At 40.1% G+C, this 16,474-nt stretch overlaps 1 protein-coding gene across 6 annotated transcripts in view; it reads left to right on the plus strand.

The window, feature by feature from the left end:
- Positions 1–15,987, plus strand: part of LOC105919702 (transcription initiation factor TFIID subunit 4) — a 140,261-nt gene extending 124,274 nt beyond the window's left edge. For 5 of the 6 annotated variants that reach the window (XM_036136462.1, XM_036136463.1, XM_036136464.1 and 2 more), the window contains one exon: positions 13,296–15,987. In XM_036136462.1, the coding sequence (XP_035992355.1) occupies positions 13,296–13,469 (174 nt within the window). In that variant the 3' untranslated portion in view covers positions 13,470–15,987. Of the gene's footprint in view, positions 1–7,363; positions 7,724–13,295 lie in introns of all 6 variants that reach the window. The other variant, XR_004930942.1, reaches the window with a different exon arrangement.
- The last annotated feature ends 487 nt before the right edge of the window (positions 15,988–16,474 follow it).

Raw genomic sequence — 16,474 nt, forward strand, 5'->3', positions numbered from 1 at the left:
GCTTCAAAACACTCTCAAGACTGGTTATCCCTGTTACTTGTGCAACTTTTTTTACCACACAATTTTCTTCCATTTAACTTTACGAAGAAATGCTTGGATACAGCACTTTACAAACAGCCAGCTCTTTTAACAAAAAGTATTTTGTGTCTCACGCTCCTTGTGGAGGGTGTTAGTGCATGCTAGCTGGACAATGGTAAAGTTAGCATTCTTGCCTGTGATTGCTTATGCCATAGCATAACATTTCTGTTAAAATTTGTTTTTATTGATCTTATACAATATTTTATTTCTTAGGAAACTGAGTTTTATGTTTTCAGAAACTGAAAGCCAAAATACATCAAACACAAAAGATATTAGAATTTATTGGGATGCCCCTTTAGCAGTAACAGAAATTGAAGCGATAATTTAATATAACAAAGTGGTGTGAAGAGGACCTAAATACAGGCTGTCGAAAGAGTCTACATGTCAGGAAGTCCTGCAGAGTGCAAATTTTCATTTGTTGAAGTAATCCAAGGTGGGAATCTATCAGAGAAGACATAAATGAAGGCCGTAAGAAAGTTGGGTAGCAAACCAGAACAGCAGTAAGTTATCCCAACTCCTTGCACCTAGGAGGAAATGCAACGATACAGATTACAAAACAGTAAATCAGAAAAGCAGCACAGAACCGTAACACATCAACAAGGAAAAAAACCCCAGAGATAACCTAAAACCTCAAAACATACCAAAAACCCATTAGCTCACACAATTATCCATAGACCATAACTCTAAAGCCTTTGTAGTATTTATAACAAGTCGTTCAGCGAGCCTGGTTCAGTGTACTTTAATTAAACAGATTAAAAGCAATGTTTCTGTTTCCTCCTATGGACTTCCTTTATACAAGCTTTTGTTTCTCTCTGGCTGAAAAGAAAAAACGAGGCAAAACAAAAGCGAGATTGTGTTTCCAGGCAGGAAAGTTTGAAGTTTCTTTGTTTGGAAGCAAGGTTCCGGGTGCAGCGCGCTGTTTAGCTCGGTGACCCTGTGACTGTCTTCTGAGGAATTGTATGAGCAGCCCTGCAGAATGCGCTCCGGGGCCGGCTTTCATCTTGGCAGTAACCTGTGGACTTTGAAACTCAGGGCGATGGAATTGCAGCTTTGTCAGTACACTACTAATTAGAAAATTCCTAACCCCGAGCAAGATGTTTTAATTATGTGTTGTGTCAACGAGTTTGCAGATTTAATCCACCGTTGATACACACTCAAGTGTGCAAACTGTGTCGCACATTGTAGTAGATCAAGTGGAAATGAAGCAGGGGCTTTCTTTTTTTTCTTCGTCTTTTCCCTTTCCCGTGTAACCTACCGCCTCTCCTGAACCCTTCTTCGTTAACAGACATCACATGCTTAAGTGGCCAAATTAGACGTGGAGTTAATGTGTTAAAATTTGGTCCGATTCGCCTTGGTTTGGTGGAGGCTAAACAATGTGACAGCATTGTGCTGGGTGTGAGCTCTCTTTTGCAGTGAGTCAGTGTGAGGGAAGGCAGGAAGGGGTTAAACAGAAATTGAGCGGGGATGCTGGGGGCAGCAGTGCTGCAGAACATAGCAGTGTTCGTGCGAAGGCAAGTCATTTCCCGAAACACTGCAGACACATGGCCTGCGGCGCTCTAAAACCTTTGGAGACCAAAATGGCTTGCAGGAGTTAGAAGTAATAAGGTGTTTTTTTGCCTTCTTTCTCCTTGACTGAAATTCTGCACGGTTGCTATGCATTGCCATGGAGCTGTGTAGCTGTTTTTATGGTTTATGTGGGTATTAAGATACTCTACAACTGGCCATTTTTGAGATTTGTTGTTGTTTAGTTGTGAAGCAAATCGAAGTTGTTTGTTTTGAGAGTAATTCCCCCATTTTTTTCCCCCCTTTGCAATGATCAGAAAGCCAAACCCCACTCTTGTTCCTCTTTTATTTCCCTCCTTGTGCCCTTTATTTGTTTTTCTTTCCATCACAAAAAAGACAAATTAGCGAAAGCATCTTTGAGAGAAGAAAAAACAGATGTAGCAAACGTGCTTCACTCGCTTTGAGAGAGCAGTGAAAAACATCACTAATTTCTGAAGGGTTTTTGACAGAAAAGCCTTTTGTTTGCGAGGAACAAAGGCTACCTGTGTCAGTGCTCCAATAACTAATCCAGTATCGGTATTGGGCCAGATACTAACATGACTCTTGGTTAGACCGATCCACAATCCAGCTTCATGTGTTGCTGTAGGTCATATTTTGACTAATTGTACTTTGGAAGTTTATTCTTACAGCTGAAAATGTTATACACTTTAATAAAATGTACATAGTAATCTAATTTAGTGTACTTAAATACATGCTTACAATACTTTAAGAAATGTGTTTTTTTTTCCATTTAGCAAGTAACTTAAATTTTAAACATGGCCTAAACATATTAAAAAGTCTGAAATTATTCGGTACAAAGAGCACTTGGCTGCTTAGCATCAGCTTCTACTAGGATATTTGTTGAAAAAGAAAAAAAAATGCAACAATAATGTTGGTTTTGTGGTTTGTACAAAGGTTTAGGTTAGTGACTCCTGTATGTTTGTTGTAGTAACTGAAAAAAATTCTGACATGGGACACAAACAACGAGATTCGGCATCGTAATGAGGCTAACTGGGGAAAATAAATGATTTAATTCCTTTTGACTTTAAAACTCTGTCGACTGAGGAGCCTTGAGGATATGGAAATATTGGCAGCCAGTTGGAAGACTTTGACACCGAGTACGAATATTTACAATCAAGAAATTATTTGGAGAGACCACTGTTACAGTTGACAATGCTAACGGCACTGTTAGCACTGTTAACATAACTAAAAACAGTTGTTTAAATCATCCTGTTTTTAACTTCGTTTCTCTCTGTTTTACTTCTTCTGACCTCTCACATACACTTCTCGTCTACTCCATCCATGAGTTTTCAGCAGTAAACCCTGTTAGATTACACAGGTGTGGAATGATTTTGTTACTAACATAGGTGGCTTTTAACACCGTTTTACAACATTTTACATCAAAATAAAGCCACAGATTTTTAAAGCTACCGTTGCGCTCTGAAGTCTGTTGGGACTCTCTACCCCCCACTCTCCACTTTCAGCAGATTTAACAGCTCTGCAGCTGACCGGACTTTTACAAGTATGAAAATTATCATTCTGAGGCTTATTATGAAATTTTGAATCTAAACAATTGTAATTTAAGATACAGTGCTGTGAAAAATATATTTTCCACCATTTTATTCTGTTTTTGTTTCTGACCATCAACCAAATTTTAACATGAAAGTTAACCTTTGTAAATACAAATGCTGTTTTCAGAAGTTAAATCCCTATCTGAGAAAGGGATTTAAATCATAAATTAATTGCGATTGACCACATTATATAGAAAGCTACATTTAAGTTTACCAGCCCCGTCCAGGCCTGACGTGTAGAATCAAGAGATCTATGCAACAGAACTTGTCGGACAACACGAAGTAGGCTGAAAGATCTCAAAAAGCAACACATCATGCCCCAATCTAAAGAAATAGAAGAACAGATTCACTGGCATTTATTAGTTAGCATCTAGCTGATAAACTGAGTTTATACACCAGGACCAAAAACAACACCGAATGTCGACGCTCTGGATTGTTCAAAATCGGTCACGGCAGATTTCTAAATTGAGATGTCGGATTGTAGCTCAAAAATCCTGGATCAGAGCATCTCTCATGGTAACCGATAGACTGAACCAAAACCCTTTTTTTTTTCCTCCGTTCCCTGGTTCTGTTAATCTTGGCTGCCTTTGTCTGCTTCAAAGAGGGGCTCCGGCATATAATCTGGGTATGTACATCTGTGAATTATTATTCTAATTCTTTATACGTTTATTAGAGCTGAATAAACTCCACATCAAATACATCACTTGGGCAATGTCAGGAGGCCCGGGGCAAATCAGCCGACATCTGTTAACTCTTTCAAAATGGCCTCATCCAGCATGTCTGTGGGCGTAAGAGGAGCGAGGAAAAAGGGAGAGGCGAGAGAGCCGGAGAGGGAGCGAGGAGAGCGAAATTCTCTGTTGCTGATTAATGGCAGCCGTAGGAGAGGCGTTTTTAGGCCGAGAGTGGGGATGAAGTGGGGCAGCACTCCCACGGCTGGGCTACACACTGTAAACACAGCGAAGGGGACGAGGCGGCGTTCCTCGACTGAAATGCGGCATGCAAGGGGAACATGTGGGAAAGCTTTGCTTCCTGGCACATTCTCAGTCAACCAGGGGAGTCAGTAAAAGAGTCCCTCTCAGCGAGTCGTTCAGACAGCCACTGCTTCCCATAAAATAGTCAGTCAGCAAATCTGTCTTTCAGTCAAACTCAGCTCGCACGCCGGTTGTCAGTGTCACAGGTTTTTAGTGAGAGGAGGCCCAGTGAAAAGCGATGTTCGGAAACTGGCCAGGAAGGGAATACCAAATCATTTGCCTGGTCATTTCTTTTTAACTTTTTATTAAAGAACAAACCAACCAGGTTCAAATGGTATTTCACTACTTTCTTTAGCTTGTCAACAGTCTCTTTACATTATATCCGTCCTCCTTGCCTGAAGCGTAGAAAACAGCATTTAAATTTTTTTTTTTTTAACCATCAAAGTAATAAAAATAGAGTAACGCTGCATCATAAACAGCTTTTCTGTTTCTGTACCCAAAACAGACGCGGGGGGCCTGTCTTTCAGCCGCAGCCACGATTGCTGAGCAATGGTTTCTCCCCCACATCGCAGTTTTAGTTAACGCGGTGTGTTGTCCGCTGTGTTGTCAGATACGGGCACAAACAGCCAGCGCACACACTTTCTCACCACGCAGCCTCCATCTGTAACTTCTGCTGCGAGAGGCGGGGGGAGTGCTGAGGCAGCAGGTTGGACCGCGCGGAGGCCGAGCAGCTCTGTGTGCCTGGCAAAGTGGGCCATTAACCCACCGCCCTGAGGTGTGACCTGGGCCAAATCCAATATTGGCTTCAGCATCAAGGCACAGGTGCCACTCAGGGTTCAAAGCCACAGATCAGCAAGAAGCCCCACTTCTCCTGCTGCCCTACCCCACCGCCCCTTTTTCTATTGTTTACAATAAAGAAGTGAATGTAAATTCAGACACATGCGAGCGCAGCTGCTGCCAGTGCACTACTGGAAACAAGGAGTCATAAATAAAAGGGAGTAGACCCAATTGTGAGGGGAAAAAAAGCTACAAATAAGCTGTCTGAAAGCATTGAAACCCTTTCAAGTTGAATGTAGGTGGTTCCTCTGACAACGTGAAATGGGATTTCACTTATAGATTCGGTTTGAAAGCTTTAACATACCGCCACCGATGTTAGCCCATGGATATTTCTCTTTAAGATCTTTGATACACGGAGGTGTAAGAACAGCATTTAAAACACCGATTATTCATGTTAGGAGTGGAGGAGACCTGACATCGGCATGTGAGAGAGCGGTCACTGTAAAAACCTGGAGTTGCTCCATGAAATCAAAAAGGATGACGTTTTAAATTGGCTTGAACAACCTCTATTAAAAAATATCAGAGCAGGTAGCGTTACAAAAACAGTGTTTTTTTCTGAGTGTATATTCTTGAGCATCTAGATCTCTTATCTCAACTCTGAGATTTCCAAAAGGCGCCCAACATTTCAAAATCCATCATGTTTCATAAGAGACTGCGGTTGAAAGCTCCAAAGGAAAACAGGCGCAACCTTGCTGTACTTTGTTCATCCTTCCTGTTATCTACTGAAGTGTCACTCTCTTGCACTATGAATGAACTGCAGACATTTTTTTTAACCTGTCAATTAAAATGCAGTTTGCTTCTTACACATCAGTGCTTTCTTTATTCTTAACACCTCACATATATACGGAAAACGGCTATAACCCTAGGTCTTTGTTCCTCACAAACCGGCTCCATTAGAGTTGCCATCGTTGCAACATGGTAGTGATAAGTATGGTGCATTCAATGACTAAGGGGGGGGGGGGGGAATCTAATTTTTGAGTTATGAATTTGAAACTCATGGATCAAGACTGTTCAATCTAAAATCAACGTATTCTGTTCACCAGATGATTTCACGTGCCTATGTAATGTAGGTGGCTATATAAAATTAATTAAATCTCTTTTTACCTGCCGGGATTTTAAAAGTTCAACATACCAATATTAGCACACTGTGCACTTGTAGGGACTTTTGTAAATCTTGTGCAAAATGTCCAGAAGACAGAAGATGCCAGTGAAAGAAGTGCAGTGACCAGAGTTCTTCTTGCTATCTGAAGCATAGAGTGATGTAGCTCTGCCCCTCCCCCACCTGTTACTGTGCATTGCCAGTTAGCTGACTGAACAGAAACTCTGACATGTTTTCTTTAAGAAATTGGCATTTTGGAAATATTACTGGTTGTGGGCAGAAATATTCCAAGCTGTCATGATTATTAAACTAACGTAAAGAATGAAAAGTGCTATTTATAAAAAAAAAAAAAAAAAAAAAAAAAGATCACGTCATGTTACATATTTTTGTCCAAGAACCTTGCATAAATACAGCAGCAACGTGGCATTTTTTACTTACGGTTATCATACTGTGAGAGTCTCATACCAGCCCATGCCTAATTGGTACAATTTGTATGCATGCCAGCTGAATATTGCTGAGGACTAAAAGCATTTATGAGGCCCTAATTTAAGCAAGCTTTAACAGCTCTCCTCTCCTCAGGTTCTATCCTGTGTGTTTTTCCTCCATGTCTCCCGATGCGAACAAGTCAAACGTCTGAAGAGATGTATTGAAGTATCCCTGCACATTCTGTACGACGGATATGTCATATGACATAATGCCTTGCAGCAGCCATCACAGATAAAATGACAGATGCTGTTTTTTGCCTCATGGATCTTTCTTGGCCAAGTTGATTCTGAGACTTTGCTTTTTTGCTCTGCCCTGCTGTCTCAGGGACGCCTTTCTCCTGCATATTCTGTTCTCTTTGCCTTCTCTTTTCATCCACCGTGAACTTACAGAGGCTGCCTGCTTTTTTTTTTTTTTTTTTTTTTTTTTTGTCCCTGCCACACGGTTGGTGTGTAATTGCTCGCGACAAGGAGAGCTTGGTTGTTGATGTCTCACTTTCCTTTTTTAACTGACACTCAGCCATCTGCTTTGTTTAGCGTCAATGTTTACCCCGCCCATCCGCTCTGCCTCCTCCACTTTTTTTTTTTCCTTATAAGTAACGGCGAGAGGACTGGTCTCCATAGATACACGATGCCAACGCCGTAAAAACGCCGTGATTTGACTGTTTTTTGTTTTTTTTTTCTCTGTAGAGGACACATGAGGAACAGACGGAGAGGTTGGTGACTCTGTGTTGTGAAGATTCCCGGACAAGCCCTGACCTTTCTATCTGTGTTTCACTAAAGGCTGCCCTTTTCCCTGAGGGAAATGAGGCATTCTGGGAGCTCCAGTGCACTACCCACCATCGCCCACTTCAGTGGAAGCACCGACTGGCTGCCCGCGGCTACTCCTGCCATCTGTCCAGGTGGATGGATGGCTATGATTGGTAAAAATCCCTGACCCTGTCGTCGGCCTGACTCCTGAGTGGCAGTAATTGGCATGGCAGCAGGCAGGCCCATCTTTCACTTGTGGTCAGCCATGATTGACCTGATTAGGCCTGGGTAGCTCCCCAGAGTGAGGGGGTCTGGTGTGCTCTGGGGCATCGATGAGCTGGCTGTACCCACGTGCCCCTCAACAAGCGGCGGAAGATGATACATGTTGCTAAAGTAAGTTGGCAGCAACAGTGGCCTGACTAGCTTCACTTGTCATGTTGTGTCCAGGGGTCAGAGAGTTTACCGAGGGGGAAATCTGAGACACGGCGTCGTCACACGGCATACGCACAACCAGGCATATGAGAGGGGCGGGTGCTGGAGGGTTTTGGTTTGGTTCCTGTGAATTCAACCCCGTCGTATGTTCGCAATTAAAGCTGGTGTGTGTACAGTGTGTTTACAGAGTGCTGCAATCAATGTAATTGGGAGAGGGTGTTCCTGACTAAAGCGTCTGTCTTGTTTCTCTTTGCGTGGGTTCAAGTGGGCACTTGCTGGATTTGTCCAAATGCTTCTCTTTATCTGTCTCAGCTGCTGTTTACCCGCTTGTGTTTAAATCATTCATATTTTTTGCTAAGGAAAAGTGGTCTTAAAAAAAAGATCAAAAGCACACTGTAGAGAAAGTGAAAAGCTATGTAAAATGCTCATATTTTACATTTCAGTTCAAATACAATCAATACTGACTATTTGACTTTATGTTAACGTTTAATTTCATTATTACTTTTTAACGCATCATATGGCTTTTTTATGTGTTAAGTGGAAATTATATGTTATGTGTTTCTTCAAACCCAGGAGTAAAACTTTAAAAAGATTATTTCAAGCAAAGAAATAAATGCTATGTAAAATAATTATTAAAAGAAACAACATTACATATGGTTTTACATTTGTTGCATATTGATCTACACATCTGGGCAGAACCATTGCGGTGTCGGACGACTGTTGCATGATTGGTCCTAAATTTGACGTGGCCATGGTTACTGCTGACAAGCAGCAACGGCGTTGTCCCACTTTTCCGCAAGACCTTCCAAAATTTCTGCATTAAATTATTTTTATGAAGTATGAAATGCCCTTAACCTAATAAACTTTGTCCTTGTTTTCCACTTCAAGTAAACAAATGCGCTTCTTCGAGTGGGCATTGGCCTTTAATGATGGCATAGATCTCTCTCTATTTTTATATTAATAAAAGTATATGGAAAGTCATGATTGTTATATGCAATGTTCAGTTTCAATGTTCGTTTAGTTATTTATTTAAATGCTTATTAATATCATGTATTCTGAACCTTTCTTCTAACCAGTGACTTTCTGACTAGTGAGTATAGTGATTGGTGCACGATTGTTTGGTTGTCCAGTCAACTTTTTAAGGTAACACAGAGAAGAAGTGTATGCCGCCGCAGACGTTGACCCTGATGAAAACCAAGCTTTTGTCAAAACACAATGTACTGAATTCACTTGAATGGGCAAGTGAAAAAAAGGTATTCTCTCACCTACTCTATAGTTTGCCTTTGATCTTTTTATGGCTGCTTCTATTCACACTTTTTTACTCAAAGCAAAAATAATGAGTCACCTAGAGAACCCAGGATACCAGTACGGCTTCCTTGTCCTAATAAGCTACAAGCAGGATTCCTACGAAGTCTGGAATTTGATTTCTCCACTTTCCAGATCTGAATAGGTCTAGAAAAAGAAAATACGAATATAGAGAAATATTTGCATTTTCAGTTTTTCATTCTTATTCCATTGTTGAAACGAGGCGGCCTTGCTTCCATCCTTCACTCTTTGGCTTTTCAGTTTACTCCTCATGTCCTTCCTTTCTCGATCTTCCTTCCTTCTTTTCGGTTTTCCTTAATTTGTGTCCTTCTTCCCTTCCTACCTATTGGCTTTTCTACTTCTCTTCCTTTGTTTTGCCTCATGTCTTTTTCTTTCTTTCCTTTTCATCCTTGTGTCCTACCTTTCTTCCTTCCTCCCCCACTATCTTTTGTCCTTGTCTCCTTCCTATCTTCTCTCCAGATTTTCTTCATTGTGTCCTTCCTCTTTTTCTTCCTCATGTCTTTTCTTTTCCCCCGCATCGTTCTTCTTCTCTTCCATTTTTCCTTAATTTCTCTCCCTAGCTTCCTTTCCTTTCTTCTCTTTCTTTCCTTTTATCTTTCCTTCTTTCCAACCTTGTGTCCTTCTTTCTAACCTTCCTTCCTCCCTTATGTCCGCCCTCCCTTTCTTCCTTCTGTTTTTCCAGGCTCGATATTTAAATCCTACCCACTGTAGAAATGTCTGCCATTATTTCAAAGTGAACGTTTTGCATTTTATACGTTAAAATGAAAGTAAATGACTGAGAAATTTGACTTTTTGTTGGATTTGGAGACTTATGCCGTTTTTACATGAAAATAAATGCGGCAAACCATGCAGAAGGAGTTGGAAACCTCAGCTTAGATCTTTGTCAGCAGCTTTGTTTATTTGGATAGCAGATCTTTTCATATTCCAGGCAGCATAAAGAGCCGTCCACAAATGCTTCTAACTATGGCTGTGGTTTCCCTGGTTATTGAGAATATTTTGTAAATGTTTTCTCTCAGCCTTTGTTTGAAATAAAGCTTTCAGTGTGTGCACCTGAATATCTGGATGTTATTACAGCATCTTTTTGATCTCATTCATGCTCTGCAAGAGGAGATTATATATATTTTTTTTATAATTGGAGGTGTATACTTAGAAGCCACAGCATTCCTTACTCTTGATACTGTCAATGTGTTTGCCGTTCAACAGCGATGATCTCATGTCGTCAATTGGAAACACAACTACTGCTTCCTTCCAAACACTCATAAAGTTGGTTTCCCCATGAAAAAAAGCTATTGCCTTCACTACTGCATAGAGGCAAAGACTTTCTTTAAAGCAGCGATGAATTTCTGTGAAACGAAACCTTGAAATACCCAAAGTCGAAGAAACAACTATTCTTACTGAATCTCAACAGACCATCCTCTAAAGATGTTTATGATTCAGATCACAACTGGTGAAGGTTTTAGTTCTCACAAGGAACACATATATAACAATGCAGGTAAATACTTTTTCACTATTAAAGTATAGTCCAAGAACTTTGTTCTCCAAAAGTAGCTTTTGGACAGTTAGGGTTTGGCTTTGTGTGAGAAAACACTACATATAGATATTTCTTCTAAGTCAAAGTCAGCAAATTACCAACCCACTGTCTAAGGTGATGAGAATCTTAGTTTATAAAGTGATAGGACTTGAAATTACTGATAATGGTCCAGAATAAAATCGGTGGAATCTGTGCTTTGGGAAGGACTGTTCATTCTGTGCAGCATCCAGGAAGCTGGAGCCTATCAGAGCTGACTCTGCAAACAAAAACAAGCAACAATGGTCTGATCTTTATTAGGTTCTAAAACATTTTTTTTTCCACTCCTTTCTCAAGTCTGCAAAAGCCCACTTTCATTCCATACAACATGTTCATTATTTATTAAACAAAACAAAGCCTAGTTAGAAATGCTGTGTATAAAAAACCCTTGCAGAACCACAGTTAGCGGCAATAACTCTTCATTGTGATTTTGTGAATTACTTCACCAGTCTATCTCATCGTTGTGGAGGAATTGGTCCCACCCTTCTTTACAACGTTGTTGTGTTGTGTGTTTAAAAATCGCTAAAGTTCCCAGATCAATCTTGGACCGGGGCATTAAAAGACCTTGATTTATTTCTTTACAGCCAAGCTGTCGGGATCATTGTTCATCCCAACTGACCCAACTCTGGCCCAGATTCAACTGTCACACAGATGGTCCCGTTTCTGACTCTAGAATATGTTGGTATTCAGGAGAGCTCATGGTAGACTCACACCACAACATGCAAAACAAGCCCCCTGCCCTGCACTACCATTGGTTTGAAAGGTTCGCGCTGATCTGCCTTGTTGGGAGCCGTGAATTATACTGCAACGCCTTTATTGTCCTCTCATCTCATTGCAGTTTCACTGAGCAGTCCAACATTGATGCAAATTTACTGGGACGTGCAGCGACTCTTGGAAAGAATGACAGCTGTGCTAAATGTTTCCGACTTGTACAGTTTAAGCCAGATATTCACAGACATCGCATGTAGCCACATAATTACCACATGCTAATGTCGTGGCTTTGTTGGCTTCTGAGAGGTTAATTCACAACATCTGAGTTAAGCGGCGCCACACCCCAAGCACACTGCTTCCTTCAATGAAATCACGGGAAAATCGAAAGAAATCAGCAAAGGTTTTGAGAGGAGAATCCACTAGTCTAGTTCTGGTGCCATGTTCATCTGTTCAAACAGTTACGTATATGCTAGTATAAGCGTCACAGGAACGTCCAACCATCATACTGTTCAGGTAGCAGACAGGGTTCTGAGATGAACATGTTCTGTTGCAAGATGTGTGCATCAACACTAGAACAAAAGCACTAGATTATGGGAATGTGCTGACTGAACCTGGTGGGAGAGTGTCATCCAGAGTGAAATAAGTCCAGTACAAACGTGGGATTACACATCAGTGAGGAAGAAGCATTCCAAAAGCAACTTAAAAAGCTATACTACAGTTGCAAATGCACTTGTTTGCACAATTTGCAAAAAGACTTTAATTACTGGAGACCCGTCCTGTAGTCCGAAGAAACTAAAGCGTTGGGCCGCATTGACGGTTGATACATTTGGAGGATAATAGGCAGAGTTTTCAAACCTGGGTAGGCTATCCAAACTGTGTATGAGGGGGGGGGGGGGGGGGGTGTTTGGCTGTGGCAGGATGTGAAGGTATTTTGCTGTAGGTGGGACTCTTGCACTTCACAAAGTATAAATAGTATCACGGAGAATAAGAAGGAAGTTTAGGTCTATGTTTTGGAGCAGCCTTCCCAAAGCCATGATCTCAGTCCTTTGGAAACTGTATACAAGGCTGGAAAGATGTGTGTGTGAGCTGAGCAAGGCCCGTTCTTATAGGAGGAATGGACAAAAAGTTAATTAGACTTAGACAACTTTATTTGTTTTTTGTATACACGGAGTGCGTACATTATGATATGATATGAATTATAATATGGTGAGAAGTTTGTAAAGGGATATGCAAAATGTTTGACCAAGGTCATAGAGTTTAAAGTGCAGTTCTACCAAATATGTAAACTTCTGACTTTAAGGAAGCTTCTACAATATCTAGAAAAACAACAACTCACTATTCTGGAATTTAACAAATAAAGATAATTGTGGTAATCCTAACTGACCTAAGGTTTTCACCAGTAACTAGCTATTGAATGCTGTAGCTCCTCCGGAGTTAGCGTGGCCCTAACGGATTCTCCTCCGGTTAACACTGACACACAAAGATATGAACCTTTGTGTGTCAGCAGACAGAAACTAAAGCTGCTTTATACTTCTCCACTACTTTATCCCCTGACTGTCCGGTGTGCTCCTTGACCTTCATTAGGTTCGTTACAGCAGCTGTATTTATGTGGGAATAAAATGACACATAGGTGGATTCTGTTTATTAATTATGTGACTTCTGAAGATAAACAGCGGGTTGCACTGGCAGGATGCATGCCACACTTTTCAGGTTTTTTTTTTTTTATTATCCTTTACAGCATCGTTTATCATCTTACTTCCACCTGACAACTCTGCACTCCTTTGTGTTGGTCTATCGTGTAACCCCCCACCCCCCAAAAACAACAACAACAATAATACCTTTAGTTTGTAAAGTTGGAAAATGGGGGAATGAATTCCAATGCAAGACTCTGTGCATCCTCCTTCTCACCTGAGAACCTCTTGTCTCCAGGTTTCCGGCAGCGTGGCAGGCTCCCCAGCATGCTCAGCTGCGCCGTCCACCTCGTCTCGCCAGTACACTCGGCAGCGCATCACCCGCGTCAACCTCAGGGACTTAATATTCTACATGGAGCAAGAGAGAGAGACGGCCCACTCCCTCCTCCTTTACCGTGCACTGCTCAAGTAGCCTCTGCTCTGCTCAGCATCCACCTCAACCTCCACCTCCTCCTCCTCCTCCCCAGCCACGTGCCTTCAGATCAGGTCTAATGTTTCAGCTCTATGTCTCTATATGTACTGTAGTGATGTTGGACGTAGCTTTTTATTACCCAGAGGATTAGAGAGAAAAAAAAGCTAAATGTTGTTCCTTGTGCTCTCCGTTTAGCTTCACAGTGTGTAGTTAGGTCCTTCAATTTAAAGGCCATGTCATGTACTTTGTGTTGGATTTGTTAGAGGAAGGTGTATCAAAAAAAAAGGTCCCAAACCTGTTCCATCTGTCCTGGGTGGCTTTTTTATTAGTTCACAGCAGTATCAGAAGCTTCAGAAAACCACATATGAGTTGGAATTACATTGGCTCAGAAGGTCACGTTCACACCTCAATGCAGACTCCAGTATTTTACGCAAGCTATTTGTTGAACGCAGTTCAATGAATGTAGTCTAACTGAGCTCAAAAGCCGAGACTTTCTGGACTTTTACGCCAGACAACAGATATCAAATGCAGATGCATCCGTTTGAACAGTTAGTTTATTTCTGTACCTCAATTAAAAGAGTGAGATTCACATTATGAGATAGACTCAGTGCACACATATCGATATGTATGGAGCAATGGTTTTTTTTGTAAATGCGACAATTTCATGATCATGACTTACAGCAAATCAAGACAAAAAACAGTTTTTCAGTTTTTCAGATAGTAATCTGAATAATGAAACCAGGCTGAATAATGACCGAATAATGACCAAGCTGAAAGGCTTGGATACAACAATCTGTAAAAATGACTTTTTGTGGCTTATCCTCCTTACGAAGGAGAGTCAATCATTTTCTGCCGCATAATTGTCAACTCAGCCATTCTACCCATGATTGTGTAAGTTATGGCAAAACGTTAGAATTCTTTATTAAGAATCGTTATTTTGTTTAGGCCTATTTAATATTTTATTTAGATTTAAAAAAAAATAAAATTTGGTTTTTCATTAGCTGTAAGACATAATCATAAAAATCTACAATGTGTGCATAATGAATCCGTAAAATATATCAGCTGAACTGAACTAATGAAATAAATGAGCTTTTCGTAGCTATCACGATGCACCTGTAACATCATTCTGTTACATCTTCTTGCTGTATGTGTAAATAGTTCTTTTTGAATTATTTTACAGCATGTATATTTTTTATCCCAAGTAAGCTTTGTTAAGAAAAGGACGTGATTCCTGTGTGAATATTATAAAAGCTGATGTTTTGTAAAATGGCGTGCTTTCAGAGAGTCAGATTTAAAGGCCAATTATTCTGTAGAGTATTTGTCACACGGCAAACCCCCGTTTTTCTCAATATTCCTGCAGTTACCCGCAAAATACACCAGATACCGTCTGCTCTTTGAGCAACCTTGTTGAATGAGTCAGCATTTTTTTCTTTTTATATATTGTGAAGTAAACAGAGGGCAAACAGGCATTCCTTTATTGTTTGCGGCCAACTTCCTGACTGTACGTCACTGATGTTCATAAAACACATTTAAGCTGGTCTGCCCCTCCACAGAAGCTTTCGTAAGGACTGAATGTTAAACTTAGGCCAATCATTATGCTGCGAAGCACTTCTGTTGTCTGTATTTTTCACCCAAACAGCTGTAAAGTGGAACAAAAATGGTAGGAAGCAGTTTTATGATTCCAGACTGATTCTGTTTTATTTTTAACTCATTGGACTGAACTTTGTGACTGAAAAAATGTTTTACATATCATTTTAAATTACTGCCTTTTTTATTTTAAATTCTTTAACAATCGTTTTTGTATTATGTAATATTGTCCAGTATGTTTTATTTTTTTTTGGTAAATCTATATTTAACTAGATTTCTTGGTCTCTATGCAGCTTTTCTTGCCAGATTAAAATAATTTAGCTATTGGGGGGCGGGGAGGGGGGGGGGCATTTGTTGTGGATCACAAATTTAAGCAGCACTTTTTCAAATTTATTTTACCCGACAAAGTTGTCACTGTATTATAGCAAATAGTAAGCACTATTGCCAGGTTCTGTCAATTTTCATTATAAATGTGATGTTGTCTTTTTGTTGTTTTTTTTGGAGGGTTGGCTTTTATGCTCAACACATACATTTTAAGTCCAAAATATTTTAGAAACAAGCACAACACTACCAATTTGTAGGTGGTTCAGTTAAATTTTTATTCAATGATTTCTATCTTTTCTGGTGGCTTCACAGGAGGACATTTCTACTACTACTACTACTACTACTATTACTACTACTACTACTACTACAGCTTTTTAGCCAAAATGAGAAGACAATAACTCTAATGTAAAACAGCTGTCGGAAATTGCATTACATTGCAAGGATGATTTGTAAATATTGTTTACAAAACTGTGTGTTTATTAGAACCACGTTATTTTTGGTAAACTCTTGTACATATCTGGAAAATTTCCTGTTTGTGTGAGAAAAACAAAACTTTCGTATTCGTACTTATTTTGTAAAGGAATAAATAAGCTGTTTACTAAACTGGGCGATCTTGACTTTGTCTAATGCTTCTTTACGTTAAAAGCAGGAGGTTGAGGGAAATGTAAGGTATATATAAATGTGGACATGGGTTGGCTGGATCCTTTATTCTGCTTTGTTTTATTTTATTTTCTATTTCAGTGCTGCAAATGTTACTTTTTTTAGTCTCATCTAGGTAAAAAAAAAACTTTACCATTCCTTGAATTTATGCCTCCTGAATAACAGCATATTTTGCTCTTCAGCCTCCTTCCGTTGATCAGCACTAGTGGTGAACTTGCAGATGCCTTGATTACATTTATATATTCATTTCTGGGTTGTAAAATAGTCATTTGTCTTTTGCAAATCACGGATTTCCTATCTTTTTGTTCTGTAACATGTTCATTACATCTAAATTGCACAACTGGAATATGCTCAGAATCACTTCTGGAAAAGTAGGAAGTGGTTGATTTTGCTGCTTCTCAGTAAACTGTCACATCGTGTTTGATCGCAGTCTA

Source organism: Fundulus heteroclitus, chromosome 4, assembly GCF_011125445.2.
Source record: "Fundulus heteroclitus isolate FHET01 chromosome 4, MU-UCD_Fhet_4.1, whole genome shotgun sequence".
NCBI classification, from domain to species: Eukaryota; Metazoa; Chordata; class Actinopteri; order Cyprinodontiformes; family Fundulidae; genus Fundulus; species Fundulus heteroclitus.